Consider the following 25,053-nt stretch of genomic DNA (forward strand, 5'->3'; position numbering starts at 1 on the left):
TAATCGTCATCTCTGCGGTGGACACGCAGTATGCACGTTTCATACGTAATATATAATCTGAGAATATTTGTTTTCTATTTGAACTGGTTTCATTATTTTACAGCACAAAACGTTTTGCTGTTATTGTGAGTATAAATTTTTTTTTGACATTTAACAGATTCGAACTATGAAATTATTCTCGTCAGTATGACCGAAAAGTTTTTAAAGAGTTTTTTTAAGTTCAAGTGATCTCACCGGCGCGTCCATGTTAGCCAGTCATGCAGTATATAAGAGAGCTGCTATTCAGTTTCCACACGCAGTCAACACAAACACTTGAACATGCGCACATTTAATATAGACATTCGCCTACATGTAATACAGAGAAGCCCTTCTTTATTTTAAGATGATTTTAATGTTTTAAGAACATAACAATTCGGGCTACGCCATTATAGCCAGATTCCCCAATTCATCACCTTATGAGATGAGATGTAGGCCTACCAGTGATGATCGATTATCACTTTTCTAATGATAAAAAACAACCAAAGCAAAATTATGACAAACAGAAACGATTAATTCATTATATTAGTAATCGTTTTATTACACTGACTATAAAGAAATTACTTTGTAACCTTTCCTTGTGGTTCTTATAATGTCGGATGAAATTCGACGTTGTGGTTGTCGCGTCAGAAATCCTCGCGTTGCATGCTCTGCATCTGGCAAATAATTTTTTATTTTCACGGTCCAGTTCAAAGTCCTTATAGCCAAACGTGACTGTGGAGCTCGACTGTTGTCCGCCATTGTAACGGCCACAACTGTTTCAAGCCGCCAGGCGCATGCGCAGTTTCCTCTCTATCGTAACTGCTCTACAGTAATTGGCTGTTTCACCTTGTTTGGCGCGGTTTGAGTTGAGCAGCGTTAAAGGCACAGGCGCTGTAGTGCTGCCGAGTCACAATAATTATTTTAGGTAATTTCATTACTTTACAAAGTTCAAGTCATTGTCAAGTCTTCCATTTAAAGTCAAGTCAAGTCTCAAGTCACCTGCTCTCAAGTCAAAGTCAAGTCAAGTCATTTTCTTACTTCAATCAAGCAAGTCGCAAGTCCTGAAAATTGTGACTCGAGTCAGACTCGAGTCAAGTCATGTGACTCGAGTCCCCCACCTCTGGCTATAACACATCAGAGGGGATCTGGCCTTCCTGGCTGAGCCTGGTTTCTCCCAAGGTTTTTTTTCCTCCATTTATCAATCATTGAAGTTTGGGTACCTCGCCACAGCAGGGCAGTGTTGGTATGCTCACCAGTAGACTAAATTTATTAATTTAATGAATTATTTATTAGATATTATTAATTAGAATGATATTGTTTGTTTTATAAACACCATGCACTGGGCTGTGTTTTACTTTTTCTTTGTTTTTTCTTATTTGCTCCTGTAAAGCTGCTTTGGAACAATGCACATTGTGAAAAGCGCTTTAAAAATAAACTTGAGTTGAATAGTCTTCATGCAGGGGAAATAAAAAAGCTTTACGAAACTGCTCTTTCCCTCGGCCATGAGGAGCTCATAGAGGTTGTTACCCGGGCGATAGCCGAATTTAACATTGACTGGCCTGTAGGGCTGAAACGATTAGTTGACATTGTCGACAATAAAAAATTGTCGACATATATTCTTGTTGTCGAGTAGTCGTTTGATTACGTGACTTTATTTAAGGGCCTGCAATATCACAATTTGACCACTACGGCACTGTAGCGCTAGATTGTAATGCAGCCTTCCAGAATGCTATCGCAGTAGAAAGACACACAGCGAGAATTATGGCGGAGTACAGACGAATGCGAACATGTAAAGTGTGGGAAAGCTTTACAAAATTGAAAACAAAAAATGCGGTTGTCTGCAATGCATGCAAGGTGGAACTTGCTTTTCATGGCAGCACAACCTGCAAGGTGGAGCATTTAAAAAGGAAACATCTCGGAGCAGGAGAGAGGTGGCTGTTCTCCATCTAGAGATAACTAACTAAATTAGCGGTAAATCTTTTTATGAGAGAATTCAATAATAATAGCAATGATAATAACAACAATAACAAAATTCTGAGTGTAATCTGGGCTGAATCTTTGACAAAAAACATTAATTATCTCAGTTTATTAATCCAAGTGATGCATTTTTGAAGAAACCTACCCAGATAGGAGTGATAAAAAAAGAACAAATCAAGATTGAAGAATACGCTTTCCTTTGTTTAAAAGCAGAGTTCTTTTATTGGACATATTGATTTTCCATATATTCCTTTAAGGAAATGTACTGTGAGCCATTAATGTTTTGTTAAAATGTAAAAAAACACTGCCGTAGGCTGGCAACTTTTTTTTAAAAAGGCTTGAGGGGATAGAGTTAAACTGAACTGTTGTCATAGAAATGCTGCTTAATGCTTCTGTCAAGAGATTTGTTTACATTTTTTTTTATTGGTCTGTAATGTACCTGATTTATTTTTATTTGTATTTAAAAGTTTGTAGAGAGTATTTGTGGGATTCGAGTTGGACAGAATCAGCAAACTTAAAGAGAGTAACCAGTTGGTTCAAGTTCATTAAAACAAATTTCAAAAGCTGAATTGATTTAATTCATTACATGAATTATGTAGTTAAAACTCAATGTTTTAACTAGTTGCAAAATCTGAATAATCATTAAAAACGTACCGATTAGTCATTGAAATAATAGACGATTAGTGGATTAATCTGTGTAATAATCATTAGATTAATCGACTATCAAAATAATCTGGATGAAAGGTAGAGAAGCGGGTAGAGCTTCAATGTCAGGGGTGTCAAAATTATGTAAAACGCCATTTTCGTCAGATAAATTCTCCACATCTGCTGGAAAACGGTTATGGCATGACGCCCAAAATTGGAATATACTCTAGCCACGTATCTCTCAACAGAAGTGAAATCGTCCTTAAAACCCGACATTTCCCACCAAAACTTGTTGTTACACCTAATTTGGTGGGCAAGGCATATATGGGTGCAGGTCTGGCTGGGTTGTGCCTGCACACATTGAGTGTCCTTTGGGCATACCACACCGACCTGCTGCAGTAGATTAAAGAGAGAGAGGAATTAGATCCTGATATGCTTAGTGAGCTGAAGACAGCAGCAGATGTTATCCTCCCAATGGCAGCCCCAGCCTTTGAGGAGCCTACAAGCTCCTCAAACAGGCAGCAGCAAAAACAGATTGTGGTTACTCACACTCCCCCTCATAGAGCTTGGGGGGGAAGGCATCCAGGCACGTTAAACCTGATTTTAGAATGGTCGTCATCTCAAACCGGAAGGCTGCTGCCAAGAAGGCCTGACGCTTTTGCAGGGCATCCGAGGGCTTTTGTCCTCAAAAGGAGACTTTTGTCCGCACAAGAAGCCCTCAAGAACCACAGTCCACAACGCTACGGGACACGCCAATTTCCATAGCAAGGATTCATCAGAATCTACCAGAAGACACTGTTGACCTAGTGAACGTGGAATAAAATTTAGTAGTGACATTAGTTTGACTATCTTCTGCCACTCACCCACTTCAGGGCATCGAACATCACACACCCCTAGTGAATTTGGAGAGGCTGACTGCGTGGAGAAAGCTGCCAAATCTCACACAATGGCTTCTCTGCACAATAGAGAAGGGTTACAGTTCAGGTTTCAGTTCGCTGTCCGTCCTCTGAAATTCAGAGGGGTGTTCTCCACCGAGATGGACCCCAACAAGCTCGGTTTTTACAAAAAAGAAGAGTTTTCTCTCTTAGTGAAAGGTCCCATGTATTCTCTCCATGAGAGTCAGACATGGTTTTACAGACGGAACTTTAGTTCCGAAGAAGGATGGAGGGCTGAGGCCCATTTAAAAATCAGAAGTTTACCAATATTTAGTCCTTTGCTCCACTGAGACTTCAAGGGATTCGCATATTAACTACGTAGACGACTGGTTAGTGTTACGTAGCTCAGTCTCACGAGATGGCGGTTCGATATTGAGAATCCCCCAGCAGGGATTCTGTCATGATGGGGGCACAGCTCTCTCCTGCATGTGTGGAATCGATCCTGACCGTGGTGTCCAGGATCAAGTTAGGCCAGGTTTACCCTGTTCACCACATTTTCAGAGAATTTTGGGTCTGATGGGAGCAGTGTCCAATTCCTTTTGGCAACCTGCATATGAGACCCTTACAGTGGTAGCTAAAAAGTAAAAGGTATTTCCCGAGAGGCAACCTTATTTGTATGATCAGGGTTTCGTGCAGCTGCCTTGGTGCTCTGATTATATGGAAGTAATCAGGATTTCTGAATCAAGGTCTGAAATTGGGGGCACAATGTGACATAAATTGCTTGGAGATGTAAGCTGTACTATGGGAACTGAAATTACTTCCTGCCAGTCCTCAGAGGGCATCATGTACTGGTGAGAACAGACAACACAACAGTGGTCTCTTACATAAATCATCAGGAGGCCCTCTGTGCAGACTGGTGTACCAGGTTATTCTCTAGGCCCGGAAATCAATCTGATACCCGTTTACATACCCATTTACAGAAGTAAACGGGTATTATCATTTCAGCACATAGCGTTTATGCACTACAGAGGCAAATTAAAACCCGAACAACACAAGATCTGAGATATCACTGCACTGACAGAAATTTGTAAAGAATAGGTGAAAAATCTGTGGCCAATAAGCGCAGGGACGTAGTTGTCCAATTAATTTGGGGCAGAGATGTGAGTCATGGCTGCGGGGTGGGGTTTACGCTTAAGGTGTGTGGGTTGCACTTATTTGGTTTGGAAATAACTCATGACTTTGGGTCTGCTAGAACCATCCAGGCAGGTGTGTTGGAGTAGGTAGGAACTAAAGTCTGGACCTTGAGGAACATGGTTGGAGGCCTTTGTTGTTATAACATGCGGACTGACGCAAGGTTATATCCAAACCCAGTTTAATAAGCATAATCCCCAAACCGTATCGGTTAGGGTTCTCTAAACCAGAATAAAACCAGGTCCAGAGCAGGTTAGCCGTGTTGCCTAAGTTACCATGGGGACGAAACCCGCTCAAAACCAATCCACCTTCTTGAGCCCGTGGATCAGCAGGGCACTCTAACTGGTGATCGTAACAGTTATAGAGCCAACTGTCCACATGAAATCAAATATCATGTGACGTATGACATTGTTTTTCCATAGAATATGTGTTTTGAAACTAGTTTTTAGTAATCCCGCACCATAGAGCTTTCCACAAAATATGATTTTGACAGAGAAACCTATAGAGAAGTCTGTCAGTACATGCTGAGTGAATGAAACTTCTCACTGTATTTACTCAACACATCCAACATTCCCTTGCTTGAAAGCTGCAGCATACGGTACAATTTTCTTTGAAAAGCATCTAATGATGTCAAAGGATTTAAAATAAGGGGGATACTGATCACCAAGGTTAATATACAAGCATAGCCTCCCCGCCACTCAACCGCCCTCTGGCCATCCAGATCCCGTGCATCGTATTCTTCCCAGCAGCCCTGGTCCTCTTCGATGCCCTCCGTCTTCGGTGCCCCTCACACAGGATGCCCCCCGAATGTATCCTCATGATTGTTTCTTACTTCCTACTCCTCGTAGCTTACTACTTCAATCCGCATATTTTTTCCCATGAGCTATCCCCTGACTGTGAGTCTCCACTAGAACTCCTCCAGATGGTACGAAGCGGTCTTTGTAGTGCGATCCCCATTCGAGGAGTTCACTTACCGGCACCAGGCAGCTTCTCGCTGTTAGAGAAACTAAGGCCGCTGCCCCTGAGGACCGAAGGTAGAGGCTTCCCACCTTTTCTAAAAGCTCTGGGACCCTCTGCCTACATATCCACTGGAAGATTACGAATTTCACGAAAAGCGCTCACGTCTGACATGCCCAGGCCAGTCACCGTTGCTTCGCTGAGATTATGATACGGCACAGCGTTTTGGCTTTTTTAATATGAACCCCCTCTGTCGGTTCGACACAACGTCGAGAGACAGACAGAAAGGGAACTGAGGTTACATCCGTAACCAAGACAGTTTGTGTGATGCATTTTAGACTATAAAGTTTTATTTGGCCTTAAAGAATGCTGCAAGCTTTTTTGAACAATGGTTCATCAGAAATTGAACATGGACAGAACAACATTTACTATTGCCTCAGATGTTGTGTTATTTTCAAAAATAAAACAACGGCCATTTATTTATGTAACCAATTATTAATTAAACATCTTGTTTGAAAATAAACTTACCTTTTCACCTGGTTTACCAGGTGGCCCGGGAAATCCTGGGATACCCCTCTCACCCTACAGAAAAACAAACCAGCAGACAGAGTGAAAAAAGGTGTTGTGTGATCTGATTAGTTAAAACATATGGAGTAAATTTAACATTTAATAATCTTGAGAATGAAATCTAAATTTTTACTTAAAACTTGAAGAAATATAAATATGTATTCAATTCCAAAAAGAAAAGCCTATTAATAAATATTCAGTTTAAAAAAAATAAAGTTCTTGCTTAAAACACTCAACCAAACCATATTGATTTGTTTTTAGAACGATTTGATACAACCTGGATCATTTGATCTTGTAAATGAGTATTGTTTCTATTGTTTTGTTCATGTTCAATTGCTAAGGCCTTTATGCTCAGGGCTTATTAGATCATTAAAAGACAATATACCCCAAAATAAAAATTATTATCTCTTTTATTTTTGTGCACCAGTGCAAACATGACATACAATGCCTGCATATGTTACAACAATTGAAGGGACAAATTAAATGTTAAAATGGCTTCTTACTGCTTCCCCGAGGCTTCCTTTTTCCCCTTTATGGCCATCAGCTCCACGTGGCCCCTGATCAAACACAAAAAAAAAATGTGTAATCACGTGTGCCATAATGATTTGTGGAAAAAGTAATGCCAGTTTGTTTATATTCATTTCATTCATACCTCCATGCCAGGAGAGCCTTGAAGGCCAGAGCTTCCTTTAGAACCCAAGACTCCCTTTGATAAAGAAAGAGTTTTATATTAATCTTGCCCACTTCTTAACAGTCACAGTCATTCGACCAGTGTACTATATAAATTACATTTTTGAAAGAACACTGTTGAACTGTTTCTTACATTTTGCTATCTGTTAAACCAATTCAAATGTTTTTAAAGTTGCAAAAGCCTCTCCATGTCATGTCTTTCTTGGTCTTATGGCAGAATCATGGCAGGATCCCCTGTTTTATGTGGAGAGAGGCATTTTGGTCCCTTTTGATCTTCTATATGCTCTCTCCAGGTCTCATCCTTGTCTCCGCCCTCTTGTATCCCAGGTTATTGATTCTTAATTAGTTCATGCCCCGCACCTGTACCTTCGGGATTTCCTGCCGTTAAATAGTTCTCATGTTTCATTGTCCTGTGCTCGGTCATTGTATTCAGTGTGTTCTTTGTGCTGACCTGTGGTTATACCTCTGTGGACGATATTTCCCCAAGTCAAAGTAAGTCTAGTCCAGTGTTAATTCATTGTAGTTTTGTCAAGCGTTTTATTTAGTCTTTGTTTGCTTAGTGTAGTCAGTTTATGGTCCCGTGTTTCCAGTCTTGTTTTCCCCATTGTGGGTTTTTGTTTTGTTTGTTGTTTACAAGAACTCTTTGTGTTAACCCCATTCATCCTCGGTGCCTGCTATTGGGCCCTTCTGTGTATTCCATGACAAAGGCAGGTAGCATTGCCAAATTCGTGGAATTGTCACAAACAGTGTTCTATTATTTGTGTTTACTGACTTTTCCCCTGTAAGACTGGTTCCAAGGTGTCCACACCAAAGGGCACCACATCCCGGGAAACACGGAACTTCATCCGATACAATGAACTCCCCACAGGGTTTGCATCTCCATCTCAGACAGCATACAACAATGAATGATGATAACCAACTCACACCTTTACATCTGTTCTCCTCTCCCCCTCTCTCTTTCTCTCCAACTGAACTCAGAACAATTCAAAGCTTACCCATGAACTGGAGTACCATATCTTATATGAACAAAGAATCTTCATATGCATATTTGGTATCATTTGAAATGTCTCAGTGCGATTGCTACAATCGTCTCATACCCACAGCAGTAGGGCAGATCATAACATAGGTTTGAGGCTTTAAAGATATTCTGCTCACTTTTGAGGTTGTGTCTTCATGCTTTTCCGATCGCATCTTTTTCTACTGTCAGGTAAGCATCTTAGACTAATCTTTGAGGTTTTGATGTTTTGTTTTTGTATTCTCTGAATTTAATTGTAATTGCCAAGAAACATTTACCTGAGTAATAAATTGTCATGTTTGAAATTTTTCTGCATTATTCTGAGTTTATGAACTTTAGTAGATTACGCTATATCCTTTGTTACCGCAAATCTATGTTCAGGTTAGTGACGGACTTAAATCCTGTATTAGGTGGAGCATTGGGTCACGCCAGCTGAGATTTTAGAGCTCCGGCTAACTACTTGCCATTAGTTTAAGTGTACTTAGACCGTAGGGGCTAATTTTTCCGTTTAGAACAGCACATATGTTGTCTGACCAGTCTAAATAAGGTAAGTCTCAAACCTCTGGTTATTGGAATATTATTCTTACTAAGTGTACATAGGAAACTATGGCATGATTATACAAAGCTACCATCAGAGGATGTAAGATTGGTTTATTTATCTCTATGGAGTGGCCATGACCTCTGGTTAGAAATAATCATTACTTTAATTAAGTTTTTATAGTCTAAAGGGACTAGATAAAATAATGCTTTCTGAGTATTACTAGTCATAGAACCTCTGGCAGTGACCAAGACTGACGAGTTTCTGACCGTGAGATCCGCGTGTAACGGCCGGCGCGAGACTCTAAGCGACATTGAGAATCGGATGGAGTGTAATTTAGAATAAGGCAGAAGAATCAAACATTGACCAAAATTGCATGAGATTATTATCACGCATAATAAATACAAATAATAACATTCAACAAGGTTTTCCTATTTATCTTTTGGAGTCAGAAAAATTACGCATAGTAAGAATAAAGTTAACTGTAACAACCCAGAGTGCTGGAAAGACAGAACGCGTGCATGCCTTCACCATTCCAGTTGGACTACGCCATTGGGTCAGTGGGTTGTTGGTGGTTCTTCATTTTTCACCACCTCACATGAACCACCATTTTTCATGTCAGTCGGCACGCCTTTTTTTCATGTCACCCAGTACGACTTTCTATTTAATGTATTTTAATATGTGATATCTTCATATGTATCTACACAATCTGATGGGAATTCATACTTACAGTTGAAAGAAAAAGTATGTGAACCCTTTGGGCTTACTTGGATTTCTTCATAAATTGGTCATAAAATGTGTTCTGATCTTCATCTAAGTCACAACAATAGAGAAATGCAGTCTGCTTAAACTAATACCGCACAAACATTTTACGTTTTCATGTTTTTATTGAACACAACATGTAAACATTCATAGTGCAGGGTGGAAAAAGTATGTGAAACCCTAGGCTAATGACTTCTCCAAGAGCTAATTGGAGCCAGGAGTCAGCCAACCTGGGGTCCAATCAATGTGATGAGATTGGATGTGTTGATTAAAGCTGGCCTGTCCAATAAAAAACACACACCAGTTTTGAGTTTGCTGTTCTGAAGAAGCGTTGTCTGATGTGAACCATGCCTCGCACAAAAGAGCTCTCAGAAGACCTACGATCAAGATTTGTTGACTTACATAAAGCTGGAAAGGGCTACAAAAGTATATCTAAAAGCCTTAATGTCCATGTGTCCACGGTAAGACAGATTGTCTACAAATGGAGAAAGTTCAGCACTGTTGCTACACTCCCTAGGCGTGGTCGTCCTGTAAAGATGACTGCAAGAGCACAGCGCAGAATGCTAAATGAGGTGAAGAAGAATCCTAGAGTGTCAGCTATACATTCAAATACATACAAATCTCTGGCACATGCTAACATTTTTGTTGACAAATCTACAATAAGGAAAACATTAAACAAGAATGGACTTCATGGGAGGACACCACGGAGGAAGCCACTGCTGTCCAAAAAAAACATTGCAGCACGTTTGAAGTTTGCAAAAGAGCACCTGGATGTTCCACAGCACTACTGTCAAAACATTCTGTGGACAGATGAAACCAAAATTGAGTTGTTTGGAAAGAACACACAACGCTATGTGTGGAGAACAAAAGGCACAGCATACCAACATCAAAACCTCATCCCAACTTTGAAATATGGTGGAGGGGGCATCATGGTTTGGGGCTGCTTTGCTGCCTCAGGCCTTGGACGGATTACTGTCATCGATGGAAAAATGAATTCCAAAGTTTATCAAGACATTTTGCAGGAAAACTTAAGACCATCTGTCCGCCAACTGAAGCTTAACAGAGGATGGACGATGCAACAGGACAACGACCCAAAGCATAGAAGTAAATCAACAACAGAATGGCTTCAACAGAAGAAAATACGCCTTCTGGAGTAGCCCAGTCAGAGTCCTGACCTCAACCCGATTGAGATGCTGTGGCATGACCTCAAGAGAGCGATTCACACCGGACATCCCAAGAATATTGCTGAACTGAAACACTTTTCTAAGGAGGAATGGTCCAAAATTTCTCCTGACCGTTGTGCAGGTCTGATCTGCAACTATAGGAAACGTTTGGTTGAGGTTATTGCTGCCAAAGGAGGGTCAACCAGTTATTAAACCCAAAGGTTCACATACTTTTTCCACCCTGCACTATGAATGTTTACATGTTGTGTTCAATAAAAACATGAAAACGTATATTGTTTGTGCGGTATTAGTTTAAGCAGACTGTGTTTCTCTATTGTTGTGACTTAGATGAAGATCAGAACACATTTTATGACCAATTTATGAAGAAATCCAAGTAAGCCCAAAGGGTTCACATACATTTTCTTTCAACTGTATTTTAAAAGGTGGCTGATTCGGTATCTCACTGGTATGATTTGTTATGATTTGACTCTTCCCCTGTGAAATTTATCATTGTTTTGCCACCTCGTAAAACTCACATTTTTTGCTAAATTAGCCTTTGCGGCTGTGATTTTAGGGTTTGGGGTGAATTAAGGTGTTGGCTAGCCATAACCTAAAATCTTTATGACTTATTTTGTTTAGTTAGCTAACTTGATTAATTTGAGTTGAAACATGGATGATTTATATTGAATTTGTATTGAAAGTTGTGCTGAGTGAAAACAAATTTGTGCTGAGTGACATTTAAAAATGGGTTGTGCTCGCTGAAACCCAGAAAAATTGGGATATTCGAGATTGGGACCCTTGAGACTGGGTTGTTGTGGCATATGGGCTCACTTTTCATTGTAAATCAGTGGGACTTTGTATCGTAAAAAAAATAGTGGCGCTTGTCTAAGGAAACGTCTTGGTTAGGGATGTAACCTCAGTTCCCTGATGGAGGGAATGAGACATTGTGTCGAACCGACAGATGGGGTTCGCACCTTGAGAACCTATGACTTCAACTGGTTTTGAAACAGGCCAATGAAATTGGCTAATGAAATTTGCATGCCGGATTCCGCCTCCGGATATCCGGGTATAAGAGCGAGACTGCGTGCTGCATTCATTCACCTTTAGTTCTGAGGAGCCTGAGAGCCTCTCACGACTGCTGCAGCGGTCGGCATGTGTTTGTGGCAAGAAGGACACAACGTCTCATTCCCTCCATCAGGGAACTGAGGTTACATCCGTAACCAAGACGTTACCTTTCTGTCGGTCTTTCGACATTGTGTCGAACTGAAGAATGGGGTTCCTATTAAAACTCGCCACAATGCTGAGCCGTATCACAATCTCAGCGAAACGACTGTGACAGGGCTGGGCGTGTCAGATGTGAGTGCTTGTGTGAAATTTGTAATCTTCTAGTGGATAGGTGACAGCGTATGGTTTTTCTCCTGGACTACGAGTGTGGACATCGTCCGACCCAGGGTCCGCGCGGTCACTTTGGTCGCCCGTAAGGCGAGGTCAGTGGTGGTTCGGAGTTCCTGCATTAGCCCTGGGTCGGTCTTACCCTCGTGGAGCCTACATGCCCGGGATGGTAGTCTAGGTCGACCTCTCCAGGTGCGACTGCACATTCAACCTGGGGCGCGTCAAAGTAGCCTCAAGCTGCTCCACCATCGAGGGAAGGAAGGACGCTGGAACCGGTTCTGACGAGCCGAAAAGGGGGCGTTCCAGGTCTTATTCAGTTTGTCATGCACCTCCGGTAAGCATGGAACCAGGGCTGGGCGCGGCTTGGAGTCGCGGTCAGACCCCAAGTGCCATGTGTCCAACCGTGAGCATTTGGGGAAAGGCAGTGAGGTGCACTGCAACCCAATGCTCACGGCGGCCCGGGATAGCATGGCTGACATCTCGGCATCTGCCTCCTCCTGAGCTCATCCTCACCGTGGGAGGGAACTACAAGGAGTCGTCAGGATCAGATGTCAGCAGATCGCCCTCCGATGCTGTAATAGACATCTCATCATCGTCACGCATCGTTTCTGGATACTTGACTGAGGATCCATATGGCTGGGAGCCGCCTTCTGGGGAACGATCAGATGAGCGAGACGGGGTGTGAGGGATCCGCGACCGCTTGGCTGACGGATTGACGCACACAGAAAGCCCCATATCACTCAGGCTGCTCGCACTGGCTGACGGCAGGGCTTGGCCACTGTCGTCACTGCACGGGAAGCAGGCGAGGTGGTGGCTGATTCTTGAAAGAAGACAGCCACCTGTGACCGCAACGTCTGAATCACCATACGCCGCCGGTGCGGGCAAGATGTGTCCACAAATGCTGCCTCATTGTGCTGGATGCCCAAACACTTGAGGCAGAAGATGTGTCCATCCCCCTCCTCGATGATGGTACCGCACCCACGAGAACAGCGGGACATGCCACACTGTAGAAATTTATCTCTTTTAGAATTTTTTTCAAACACCTCTGGAACCACCGAGACGCCAAGGGGAAGTCGCTGCAGTAAGGGACAGTTCGCTGCACCACGCCGTAAGATTTCAGTAGTATCTTGAAGATCTATTGATCTGCTTGTTCATACATAAGCAAAGGCTCCAATGAACAAAAGGTGAATGAATGCAGCACGTCGTCTTCGTTTTATACCTGGATATCCGGAGGCGGAGTCCGGCATGCAAATTTCCTTTGTCAATCTCATTGGCCAGTTTCAAAACCAGTCGAAGTGATAGGTTCTCAAGGCGAACCCCATTTGTCGGTTTGACACAACGTTGAGAGACCAACAGAAAGGGCACACCACTTAGAAATATCTTCTTAAGGGTTATTAGCAGGGATGGCCATTTGTGGTCCTAGAATCACTGGGTGTGTCTCAATCAGATCCTTTATTCAGTAGTTGGGGCACTGATCAGGGAGTCTTTTTTTGATCCATTCAACCTAAATCACACGCTGTGATTAATAAACTCAATAAACTTCAGGAAAAGTGACAGAACATTTAAAAAGACAAACATTTATTTTAGTTTAAATCATTAACTCAACGTTGCAAGACAGGCATGGAACACAATCTACTTTACATTTAATATATCTTCAAATTGATACATGGATATGAAACAGAATAATGTAAGTGTTTTTCACAATGCACTTTAACCAGTGTTTAAAAATGAAGTCAAGAAGATGTTGGTTTTGCCTGTTGTTGATAAATACCAGCTGTGAATTATCACAACGTGCTTACGCAGTCATGTCACAGGAAAATAAGTGAACAGTGTCCCAATGTGCAGTGAGTAGAGGTCCTTTCCAGTGCCTGAAACCCTTGTACATGACACACTGATTCAAGACCTTGGGAGCTGACTGAGACAGAGCTAGCCTGAAGAAGGTAATAAAGACTCTAAGGACAACTAGAAAACTTTGGGTCAGGTGTGTTGGAGCAGTGAACTTTGAGCATTGTAACTTTGCAGATGTTGTTTTTGCTTATACAGCTTGTTATACACTAACTATAGTAAAAGAAAATCTCATCAAACCTCTTTAACTGATCAGGTAAAAATTACGTCATTGCTACTGTTTGTAACCAAGAGTTAAAGCTCAGTGTTGTGTTATGGTAAGGTGGGACAATTTCGACCCACTCTGAGAGGGTGACCAATCTGAAAATGCTGAATCTCACAGATATGGTAGTGGGCGGGACTTGTTCATGAAACCCAGCTCATTTTTAAAAGAATGGAAATAGAGAAAAAGGAATTAGATAATGAAAAGGGGGCTGCAACGGTGTGTCATGCTTTCAGACTTTTGTACAATGTTAAACGTGCTGTCTTCTCATGCTTAACATGGTCAACTTGTCAAAAAACGAGTTGGGTGTATTACGTAGTATTTCTGTGCTCAATACACTCCCCCAGCAATCATACATGTTTCGGAAAGTTTTTTTGTACACATAAAACTATTTTGTAACAATTTTTCTTAGTCCCTTACTGGACTATTCTCCCGGAAAAGCAAGGGGCAGGTATATTTGTTCACTGCATATGGGTGATGAATCTTTTATAAACTGTTGATATAACGCTGGATTTGGAGATCGTTTAAAACTGATTTATGGAGATGTCCGAGTGCTAAAAGATGCCGGACATGAACTTCATGCGGTGAGTGAAACTAATGTCTGTGTTTTTTGGCAATGGGTGCACATGTGCATTAGATCAGCATAACCCCCCATGAGCAGTATGCTTCGGAAATAATCATACAGCTGTATTTATCTTTTATAAATGTGATCAAACTAAATACTCTTAGCTAGATACAAAGTATGCAAAACTACTCTATAGGTACTCGGGAGTAATATGAGATTGATAGAAACCCTTTGTGCTAGGGCCACTTGAAGACAAAATGCAATACACAGGTAGGAGCCCATTAAAAATTGAAAAAGAAAGTCCTTTTGGACCAGTTCTTGCAAAACGAGTTAATGATAACATTTGCACACACAGACACACAATGCAGGAACCTGTCACTTATTAGTGAGGGTAATCAGGATAAGTCACTTCCGTGGTTTGTTTAAAGATTAAAAATGAGCATTGCCACTAAACATTAAAAATACACTGTGGATTAGTGAAAGAATGTCTTGTGGATTATCAAGGCACTCAAGTTTTATCAAAAGTTTGGAGGGAGATCTAATCTGTTAGTAGAAACTGTTTTTAGAACTTTTAGTTAATTGACATTTCAGCAATGCTACATTAACACAATATAATTCATTCATGTTTCAACTCAGATGAATCAAGTTAGTTGACTGAACAGTCCTGTTTTGACAAAAAATGAATACATTTAAATTAAGTTGAATTAATTATTATAACATTTAATAAATTGGACATTGTTTAGATTATAATGATAACTATAACTATAAAATAATGTAGGAGAATAGGATGGTTCACATCACAAATAAAACGAAAGATAAAGATGCATCACAAATATAACGATAAATAAATATACACAGAACGACATCGTTGGGATCACTTTCAGAACAATTTTTTTCTAGCTGATGATAAAAGATAGAGCATCTAGCCTTTGCTGTGCTTTGCTGTCATATTTTGGATAGCAGATGTTCAGGAATGAAAACGAAAACAATAGCAGGAGGTACATTTATTTTAGTAATTGGAACAATGCAGCCCACAAACTTTAAATAAACGTAACATTATAGTTATCTTCTACTGGTTAGGACGCCAACATAGTACAGTTACAGTTTAAACAGACCACCACCTTAAACAGAAAACTAATAGTTTGCCTGTTATGTTTCTTGTGTCCCTATCAATCACTGCCATTAAAAGCGCACAAGCGCACCAAAGGCAGAAGGTTGTTAGGGATTGTAAAAATACAGGTTCCCTTTCTGTCGGTCTCTCGACGTTGTGTTGAGTACGACAGATGGGGTTCGCCCCTACCTGCAGCGACCTTCCCCTGGGCGTCTCGGCGGTTCCGGAGGTGTTACAGATTTTTTCTAAAAAGGTCCTTGTCAGGACTGAGCAATGTCCAGCACTGCGTGTCCCGCTGTTCACTTAGGTGCGGCACCCTCATCGAGGAGGGGGATGGACACGATCGCTGCGTTAGGTGTCTGGGCGACCAGCATGCTGAAGAAGCGTTCGTTGACACATCTTACCCGCACTGCGGGAAGATTGTCATTCAGAAGTTGCGGTCACGGGTGACTGTCTTCCTACGGGAACCAGCCACCATTTCGTCTGCTAACCGGGCCATGACATCGGTGGCTACGGCCCCGAAGTCCCCCTGTATTAGCAGCGTTAGTGATGTGGGGACCTCTGCGAACGTAAACCCGCCAGCCAAGTGATCACAGCCCGATTCGCTCTTATGAATGTTCCCCTTAGGCACGGACTCGGAAACGATGCGTGGCGTAGATGAGATGTCGCTCGCAGCATCGGAGGGAGACTGGTTACGTATGTAACCCAGTTCCCTGATGGAGGGAACGAGACATTGTATCCCTTAAGCCACAAACACGTATCGCATTCTGCTGTAGTAGTGAGGGGCTCTCAGGCTCTTCAAAAGGTAAGTGCAAAAGGTAAGCGATGCTGCACGCCGGCTTCCTTTTATACCGGACATCCGGGGGCGGAGACCGGCATGCAAATTTCATTCACCAAATTTCATTGGCCTTTTCTATAGTAGTCAGAGTTGATTGGTTCTCAAGGGCAAACCCATCTGTCGTTCTCGACACAACGTCTCATTCTCTCCATCAGGGAACTGAGGTTACATACGTAACCAAGACGTTATGCAAAATTGTAAATCCAGCCAATTTAAATGGTCTGCGTCAGATGTTATAATCCTGTGGGTTTTATTGATTTTACAGTTAAAGTTTTAACTGGTGAAAATGGTGGCATCTGTCATTATTACCAGATCTTGCACATGTTACCCCTTTGCTCTCTGACTTGCCATCAAGTAAATAACATACAGTAGACAATACTGTCTTAATGCATGAAATGCTTGTTGTACTCCCTGACCTTGCATTGAACACAGCATTTGCTCAAGTTAATTTGAGGTTGTATTAAACTGTATAGTACTCACAGGCTTACCATCAGCACCAGCAGCACCAGATTGACCCGGATCTCCAGTTCTGCCATGTTCTCCCTAAAGAAAGTACAAGCAATGTGTTTATATAAATTCCTTAGAGAACATCATTCAAGATCATATAAAACACATTACACTAGATGCTATCAATAAGCAGATTTCTAGCAGTATCTGTATATAATGTAAAACTATATCAAAGTGAGTACAGCAATGATTTAAAGGAAAATGCAAACACCTGCTGAAAAGTAGCATGCGTTTTTAAATATAGGCTTGACCTTATAAACTTTAAAACGTGACATTTGTAGGTTCATGTTAATTGAATTCAATGAATAGATTATTAAGGCAGAAACATTGTTATAAACCATGTGTTGTACCTTTTGTCCTGGTGTACCGGGTGGCCCAGGTGGACAGATGCAGGGTTCTGGAGATGGATCAATGTCTCCTGGTCCATCAGAGCACTAAATAAATAAAAATAACATTTACAACCTTAAATCTTTAATACCTGCATAGAAACAGCTCAGGCCATTGTTACGAGTCTTAAGTAAGGCTGTCATAAAACGTGTTTGATATGTTGACTTTTAAGTTTGCTCCCCGGGCGCTGCAGTGATATTGTGTGTGCATTCACGACTTTCCATGCTTGTGTTCACTACTCACTGGATGGATTAAATGCAAACGTCACATTTCAGTTATGGGTCACCAAAACTGACAAATAGGTCACTTTCACCTTCAAGTGTACAGCCACAAAAATGACCACGATACTAACAATATATTACTTCAAGTATGATTGAATAACCAAGGTACAGAACATAAATGTTCATCATTCTGTATTTTGCTGCATACATCTATATCCAATCTATTCCTTATGATAATCCTTAATTCCACAGTAAGTATTTGTCACTTCAGTAATTTTACAATATGCTTTTGACAGTAGGGACATTGTGGACAATCACATAAGCATCATACAGTCAAGCATTCTTGAAGCTGCTAGCAGTCCAGGATATCACATAGCTAAAATCAGCCATGGTAATATTTGGACACTCCAAAGGAACATCAGGCAAATCTTACCCTTGGCATTTAAAATGAGATTAGTGGTTACTTTTGAAAGCTTGCTAAGGCATCTTCCAAAGTACATACCTCTCCATCCTAAAAGTGAAAGAAACGAAAATATATGACCGGGCAAATGCAAAATTAAATGACAAAGTTATTTATTTTTGCAACACTGAATGGTGCAAAAAGAAAGAAAACCTGGGTGAAATAAAATGTTTGAACTTTTGTTCATAAATACACAATATCTCTAAATATTGAGTCTAAAAGATGGAAAGAATCCATGCCAGATCAGAGAAAGTGGGTTAGTTAACTGAAAACAATAACATGGGGGTTAAAGACTTTAAGACACAGGTCTGGGCAAATATCATGCTATGTTTGAAACTGAGAGAATGCTTAAATTTTATGAAATGGGATTAAATTGGATCAGTAAATTAAACACATTACAGAAAATGGTCTACACTTGAATTTTGAAGGTTCAAGAAGAAGGAACAGTTCTTACAAAAACAAAAATTCTGCCATGGTTTTTGTTCTCATGATCATCCAAACTAGTTTCCATGAACAAAAAAGATGACTTTCACTCCCCTCTTTCTAGTTCAAAGTAACCACGTCTGCCAAACTCTATATGGGCAACACATATAATTGTCAATGTATTCAATAAAACATCTTGGTTACATCTGTAACCTCAGTTCGCTGATGGAGGTAACGAAACGTTGTGTCGAGAACGACAGATGGGGTTTGCCCTTGTGAACCAATCAACTCTGACTACTTTGGAAAAAACCCAAAGGCCAATGAAATTTGGAGGATGAAATTTGCATGCCGGTCTCCGCCCCCAGATGTCCGGTATAAAAGGAAGCCGGTATTTAGCATTCATTTACCTATTTTTCTGAAGAGCCTGAGAGCCTCTCACGACTACAGCAGAATGCCATACGTGTTTGTGGCATAAGGGACACAACGTCTCGTTCCCTCCATCAGGGAACTGAGGTTACATACGTAACCAAGACGTTCCCCTTCTGTCGGTCTCTCGACGTTGTGTCGAGAACGACAAATGGGGTTGCCTATGGAAAAGCGTCACAATCTCTAGCGAAGCGACGGTAACAGGCCTGGGCGTGTCATCTCGAAGCTTTAGCGAAGCTGTAACCTTCCAGTGTGGTGGTCAGCGGGTTCCAGAACTTTCTTGGAGAAAGATGGGTACAGCCCTCACCGGTAACCTTTCACGGACAGAGGCCTTAGCTCCCTACTGGCGAGAGGCCGTCCGGCTCGGGTTTACACCGGGTAAGCGCAACTTCCATAATTAGGGATGCGCTGCAGAGTCCACCTCCTACCCGTGGGGAGGAATACGGTGGACATAGGTATGGTCTCGTGCTTGGAAGAAAATGCATGGAACATGCCGAGTAGTTTACCGCGAGGTGGGGAAGATCATGGGTTACCACGAGTGGGAACCATTCTCATGAGGATACATCGGACGGAACAGCCCAGGGAGGGGGTGTTACAAACGTCCGTAAGCACTAGGTCCGGTTAGAGCTATCTGTGATAGTTCATATGGTGTCCCGCCCTAAGGGCGAAGACTGCTCTGCCCAGCCAACCCCCAGGGGGTGCTTGGTTGCTTAGTGATGGATGGAATGCCTGTTCATAACCAGTGTTTGGGTAAGAAGGAAGGTTGGTGAGATATCTGTTCTTAGCCATATGTTTGGGTACGAAGAGAGGTAGATAGCATACTGACCCAACCTACTGGAGGGTGGAAAGGTGCTTTTGCAGGCATACGCCCCCCCGGACATCAGCTCTACAGATGTTTGCTAGCGAGGCGCTTCTGGCCAGTGCCCAGGAGGTGGCTATACCCTGTGTGGAGTAAGCCCTCACTGCCAATGGGCATGGGAGATTCTGAGATCGGTATGCCGTCGTAACGGCATCCACGACCCAGTGTGCCCGCCTCTGCTTGGAGACAGCCTTCCCCTTCTGCTGTCCTCCAACACAGACAAGGAGTTGGTCAGAGGTTCTGAGCTCTGCGTGCGGTCCAGGTGGAGGCGCAATGCACGTACTGGACACAATACGAATCGGGTTGGGTCTTCCTCTCCGATGGGGAGCGCCTGCAAGTTCACCACTTTGCCCCGGAAGGGAGTAGTGGGAACTTTTTTGTGCACACATCCGGGCCTGGGTCTCAAGATAACGTGAGCATTTCCAGGGCCGAATTCAAGGCAATCTGGGGACACGGAGAATGCTTGGAGGTCCCCTACCCTCTTGAAGGAAGCGAGCGCCATCAAGAGGGCCGTCTTACTCGTCAGGTGAGGAAGATAGGAACCTCCGAGGGGCTCTTGTGTCAACAAAAGCTGCCTCAGTGTGCTGGACGCCCAGACACTCGACGCAGCTATCGTGTCCATCCCCCTCCTCGATGAGAGTACCGCACCCAAGAGAACAGCGGGACATGCCGCGCTGGAGAATGCTCAGTCGTGAAAAGGACCTTTTTAGAAACAATCTCTACACCTCCGGAATTGCCGAGACGCCCAGGGGAAGGTCGCTGCAGGTAGGGACGATCCGCTGCTCTACGTCGTAGATCCGGCAATGTAGAAGAATAATTCGTTGAATTCGTTTTGTTCGTAGTCATGAGTGAAGGCTCTGAAGAACAAAAGGTAAATGAATGCTGCCAAATTTCATTGGCCTTTTCTATAGTAGTCAGAGTTGATTGGTTCTCAAGGGCGAACCCCTTCTGTCGTTCTCGACACAACGTCGAGAGACCGACAGAAAGGGAAATTTTACTTAACACAAGTAGAGTATCCATATTTCAGGGTGGCTCTCAGGGATAAATAGTTTCCGGTATTCGTAGAAAATCTATCAGTTAGATTCAAACCATATTAATCCCCATCATGCTGCATGTAGTCTAAGAGAATTGGGTGAGCAGCAATGCTGAAAACAACACTGTAATCTTACAGGTACATTATTAAAGGCAACAGCCATTAATATTAATAATAAACAACTTTAAACAAGGTAGTCTTTCTTCTGTTATTTAACTCTTTAGGGATTTAAAAAAAATCCTTCATTCAATAAAATAATAGTTTATGTGTTTGGAAAGAGATGAATGTGAGTAAATAATGACATAATATTCATTTTTGGGTAAACTATTCCCTTAAATGTATTGTTAAAATGTTTCAAGACAGTGAGGGATCAAGTCTTAGTCACACTCATTTGGAATGGGCCAAAACAGAAAGATTCTGGTACTCACAACTCCAGGTATTTCACAGGCTGTCTCCCTGTTATTCTGCTCAGGGTCACAGTAGATTCTGAGTTTCTGTATTTCAAACTGAAATTGATACAAAAAAGTTAATAGACAAAAACACTGAAAGATGGGGGTCTAGGAAAAGAAAGGGGGATATAACACACATTTTTGAGTCAACATGACGTGGGTCTGCTTTTCCAAAGAACACTGCTGTGTTGCACATGTTGAAAATGTTTTAATGTTATGTTTATTTGCTAGCAAAGGATCACACATGCAGACAAATATTCCAATAACATAATATCATAATATAAATTGTCATATGCCTTGTCATGATTTTGTTTGAATGACGAAATTCATACATCAAACATTTTTAACCAAAGTTCTACATTATCTGTCTTACTTTAGATAAGGTATTTTTAAAGTATCTGTAATGTAATGTATAACCGCAATTCATAATGTTTGCTACTCTATCGCCATCTCTGTTTGAAATATAAAAAGGCAGGCACTTATTTTTACCTGTTGTGGATAGAATTATTGTTATAACACAGATTTTTTTTTATTTTGAACACAAAAAATACGGACTGCAGCTTTCAAATGTATACTACTTTGGTAGTTTGGTACCCACAACAATAGTCTAAATTAAAGCCTCCGAGATGTCAATAGTGTACTTACAGGTACAGTTGTTTCTTTGCTGACGTACTTTCCAACCTGCGTTTTTCCATCAATAAAAATTCCGACAGGAGGTTCCAATGCCAAAGTTTCGATTTCCAGATCATCAACATACAGAGTGACTTCCTCTTCTGTTACTAAAAGACGCAGCTGATGCCATTTTTCATCAAATAGTTTCTGTAAAATAAAGCAAAATGTGACTTTATCTGCTGGGACAGCCTAATAGCCTGGTCTTTCTGACAAAAAAAAGGCTGGAGTAATTTTGTTAATGTGCTAGAAAAGCAGCCTCATTGAGACACAAAGAACAAGTTATAAGTATCTACAAATGAAATGTAACCTATGGTGGTGACCATTTTCTGGTTTCTAGTTTGCCTGTTATGAAAATCTAAAAATGGATGACGATCAAGCATGTCAAGTGTTAACTAGCTATTGATTCACAGTTAGTTTTAGGCATTCCCTCCCATGCTGTGTATTTACCCTGGCTGGTTGCTTAGTGAACACAACAGTTTGAGTTCCACTTGGTGCTCTGCTGGTAGTGGTGAACATCACTGTTCTTTCTATTCCATTCATAGTTACAGCCATCTGAGACTTCTCATCCTTAGTCTGAATCCTCCACAGATCCCACTCCTCCCTAATCACAGAGCCTTTGTACTTCAGAGTAGACACAAAAACATAGGATGGTGGAAGTCCGCCTGGAAATAACATCCTATGGAAATTAAGATGAAGACACTGTTTCAGTTCAAGCAGAGCATTGCAATGGAGCTCACAACAGCAGCAATGCTTGAAAATACCTTTACCTGGTGTTCTCAGTGAGGTCCACTCGGGATGTCACCTGGTAGGCATTACTGCCATGAAATGACCCTTGTGTCTTTTTGGCTTTTTTGCCCAGGTTGAGGTGGAAAAGAATGTCAAATCCTTTCTCATTTCGAGAATCTATGGGAATCCTTGTTGGGCACACAGTCTCTATAAAACACGATAGGTGTAATTTACAACTTTGAGGCGCACAGAGAGCATTAATAATGCTGTTTAGAAAAATGAGAAAAATGAAGTATATTTCATAAGCTAAATTAAAATGAAGCCTAACTAAATGCCCCAAATTCACTGTCTTGTTTTGAAGTATCAACTAGTGTTTATTATCTTTTATGTATATATCACAAACAATTAGAAACATATGATGGGTTAAAATGTTGGGAAATGGTTAAATATTTATGGAATGCACTGCTTCATTTTACTTGGCTTAGATGCCAGTCTAAAAAAAGTCTGTAGTGGAAGACCTTGGCGTGGAGCATTGGACATTGTGCAAATATGCAGTCTGTCACGACCCAGCTTGGGTTGCGGCATCTTCTGCACATGGGTGTGTTGTTTTGTCGAGCACGGGGTTGGGTACTCGCTAACCACGTGCTCAGTGTCTGCGTCACTCTCCCCGCACCCGTGTTCTCTTAGGTTTCTCCTACACGGGTGATTTTCCACTCAGTCTCACACACCTGATTGCTATCTCCCATCTAGCTCTCTACCCCTCACGCACCTGCTTATTATTTACCCTTGTCAGGTTTTCCTTTATTATGCCCCAGTGTTTCTTGTCCATTGTCTGACCGTTGCTTCTTGCCAGTTCAGACTGCCCTAGACGTGCTGCGGCTCGTCTAACGAAGTCTTGCATTGTTCCAGTCTTGTTGCCAGATTGTTTCTTTGTGACAGTTCCCAGATCCATTCACCACGTTTCTAAAACCATATCCTGTGAGTACGGCTGATCGGCGGCTATCTGTTATTCGCTTCTAATTCTTTTGGGATTATACCAACAGCTTGATTTGACGTCCCTGGACTACTCTTCCACACCTCACGAACTCTCGCACGGAATCGTGTTGAGCCTCTATTACGGGATCGCCGGTAACCGTGTCGCTGCCTTCTCTCACTGTGGACTAAGGCTCCAGCCTTTCGAACTGTTTTTGTGCTGTTGACTTTATCTCATCTAATAAAGCATTGTTCACCCCGCTATTGGGTCTCTCCTGTGTTTCGACCATGACAGAACGGTCAGACCACGTACATGACCCAGCGGGACAAGATCCGCTGCGAGCGGCTTTACAACAACAGGGGATTCTGTTGGGACAACAGGCGTCCCGCCTCGCTGCTGCCGCTCAGGAAGTGGACTCGCTGCAAGCCCAGATGGCAGCGTTACAACGCCAGGTAGCCGACCTCCTACGGGGCTCCGCGCATACGGGAGGTGCCCAAAACCCATCTGTTCGTGGGACCGTGAGCACTCCTGAGCCCCATGCCAACTGTCCGCCGCTGTATGATGGGGATCCCAACTCCTGCCGGGCATTTCTCTCCCAGTGTGCTCTGGTCTTCGCCCTTCAACCTCGCCGGTATGACTCAGAGGAGGTTCGGATCGCCTATGTCCTCACTCTGCTAACTGGGAAGGCTCGTCAGTGGGGAGTTGCCGTTTGGGAGTCTCAAGATCCGTGTTGCCGTTCATTCCCGGCTTTTCAGGAAGAAATGACTAGGCTGTTCGACAGGTCAGCTCGCGGGGATGAAGCAGCTGCACTTCTCTCCCGTACTACCCAGGGAAGATCGTCCATCACGGACTACGCCATTCGTTTCAAGACCCTAGCAGCGGCGTGTGAGTGGAATGCCGGGGCTCTACGAGCGCGTTTCTTGGATGGCCTCAACCACCTCATCGCTGACGAAATCGCCGCGCTGGACCCGCCTAGAGACCTAGAGGATCTTATCGCCCTGTGTTTGCGGATTGAAGGTCGTATCAGCGCGCGCCGCCAAAGACGCTCTTCTCCACCCGCATGGCGACGTCGAGACCCCAACCTGCAGTCTGAGAGGGAGCCCGGACGGGATTCCGCTCGTGAGACCGGTTTTCTACATCGTCAACCTGCAGATATCACGCAGGAACCCATGCAGGTCGGTCGCTCTCGCCTTACCGCCGCCCAGAAGCATCAGAGACTAGTGGACGGACTCTGCTTCTACTGCGGCAAACCGGACCATATTGTCACGAACTGCCCGGTAAAAGCCAACGCTCACCCGTAGAACGGAGAGTCCGGGTGGGCGTCATCAAGAATTCCTCTCCACTCCTTCGCACCCTGCTGCCTTTCCGCCTCACCTTCGGTCACTCTACCCACATTGGGAAGGCCCTCATCGACTCCGGGGCCGAAGGGAACTTCCTGGATGCAGCCACGGCTCGTAGATGGGGCATCCCCACTGTTCCTCTCCATCCGCCCGTCTCTGCTGTTAC

At 42.7% G+C, this 25,053-nt stretch overlaps 1 protein-coding gene across 4 annotated transcripts in view; it reads right to left on the reverse strand.

The window, feature by feature from the left end:
* col21a1 (collagen, type XXI, alpha 1) overlaps positions 1 to 25,053 on the reverse strand; it is a 75,389-nt gene that overhangs the window by 42,130 nt on the left and 8,206 nt on the right. For 3 of the 4 annotated variants that reach the window (XR_008908294.1, XM_056760759.1, XM_056760758.1), the window contains exons 4-12: positions 22,616 to 22,781; positions 22,296 to 22,524; positions 21,822 to 21,995; positions 21,156 to 21,233; positions 17,269 to 17,352; positions 16,892 to 16,954; positions 6,883 to 6,936; positions 6,734 to 6,787; positions 6,192 to 6,245 (exon numbers count right to left, since the gene is read on the reverse strand). Coding sequence is in view for 3 of the 4 variants with exons in the window: in XM_056760759.1 (XP_056616737.1) it covers positions 6,192 to 6,245; positions 6,734 to 6,787; positions 6,883 to 6,936; positions 16,892 to 16,954; positions 17,269 to 17,352; positions 21,156 to 21,233; positions 21,822 to 21,995; positions 22,296 to 22,524; positions 22,616 to 22,781 (956 nt within the window). In the remaining variant the exon portion in view is untranslated. The remainder of the gene's footprint in view (positions 1 to 6,191; positions 6,246 to 6,733; positions 6,788 to 6,882; positions 6,937 to 16,891; positions 16,955 to 17,268; positions 17,353 to 21,155; positions 21,234 to 21,821; positions 21,996 to 22,295; positions 22,525 to 22,615; positions 22,782 to 25,053) is intronic. The other variant, XM_056760760.1, reaches the window with a different exon arrangement.

Source organism: Triplophysa dalaica, chromosome 11 (assembly GCF_015846415.1).
Source record: "Triplophysa dalaica isolate WHDGS20190420 chromosome 11, ASM1584641v1, whole genome shotgun sequence".
NCBI lineage: Eukaryota > Metazoa > Chordata > Actinopteri > Cypriniformes > Nemacheilidae > Triplophysa > Triplophysa dalaica.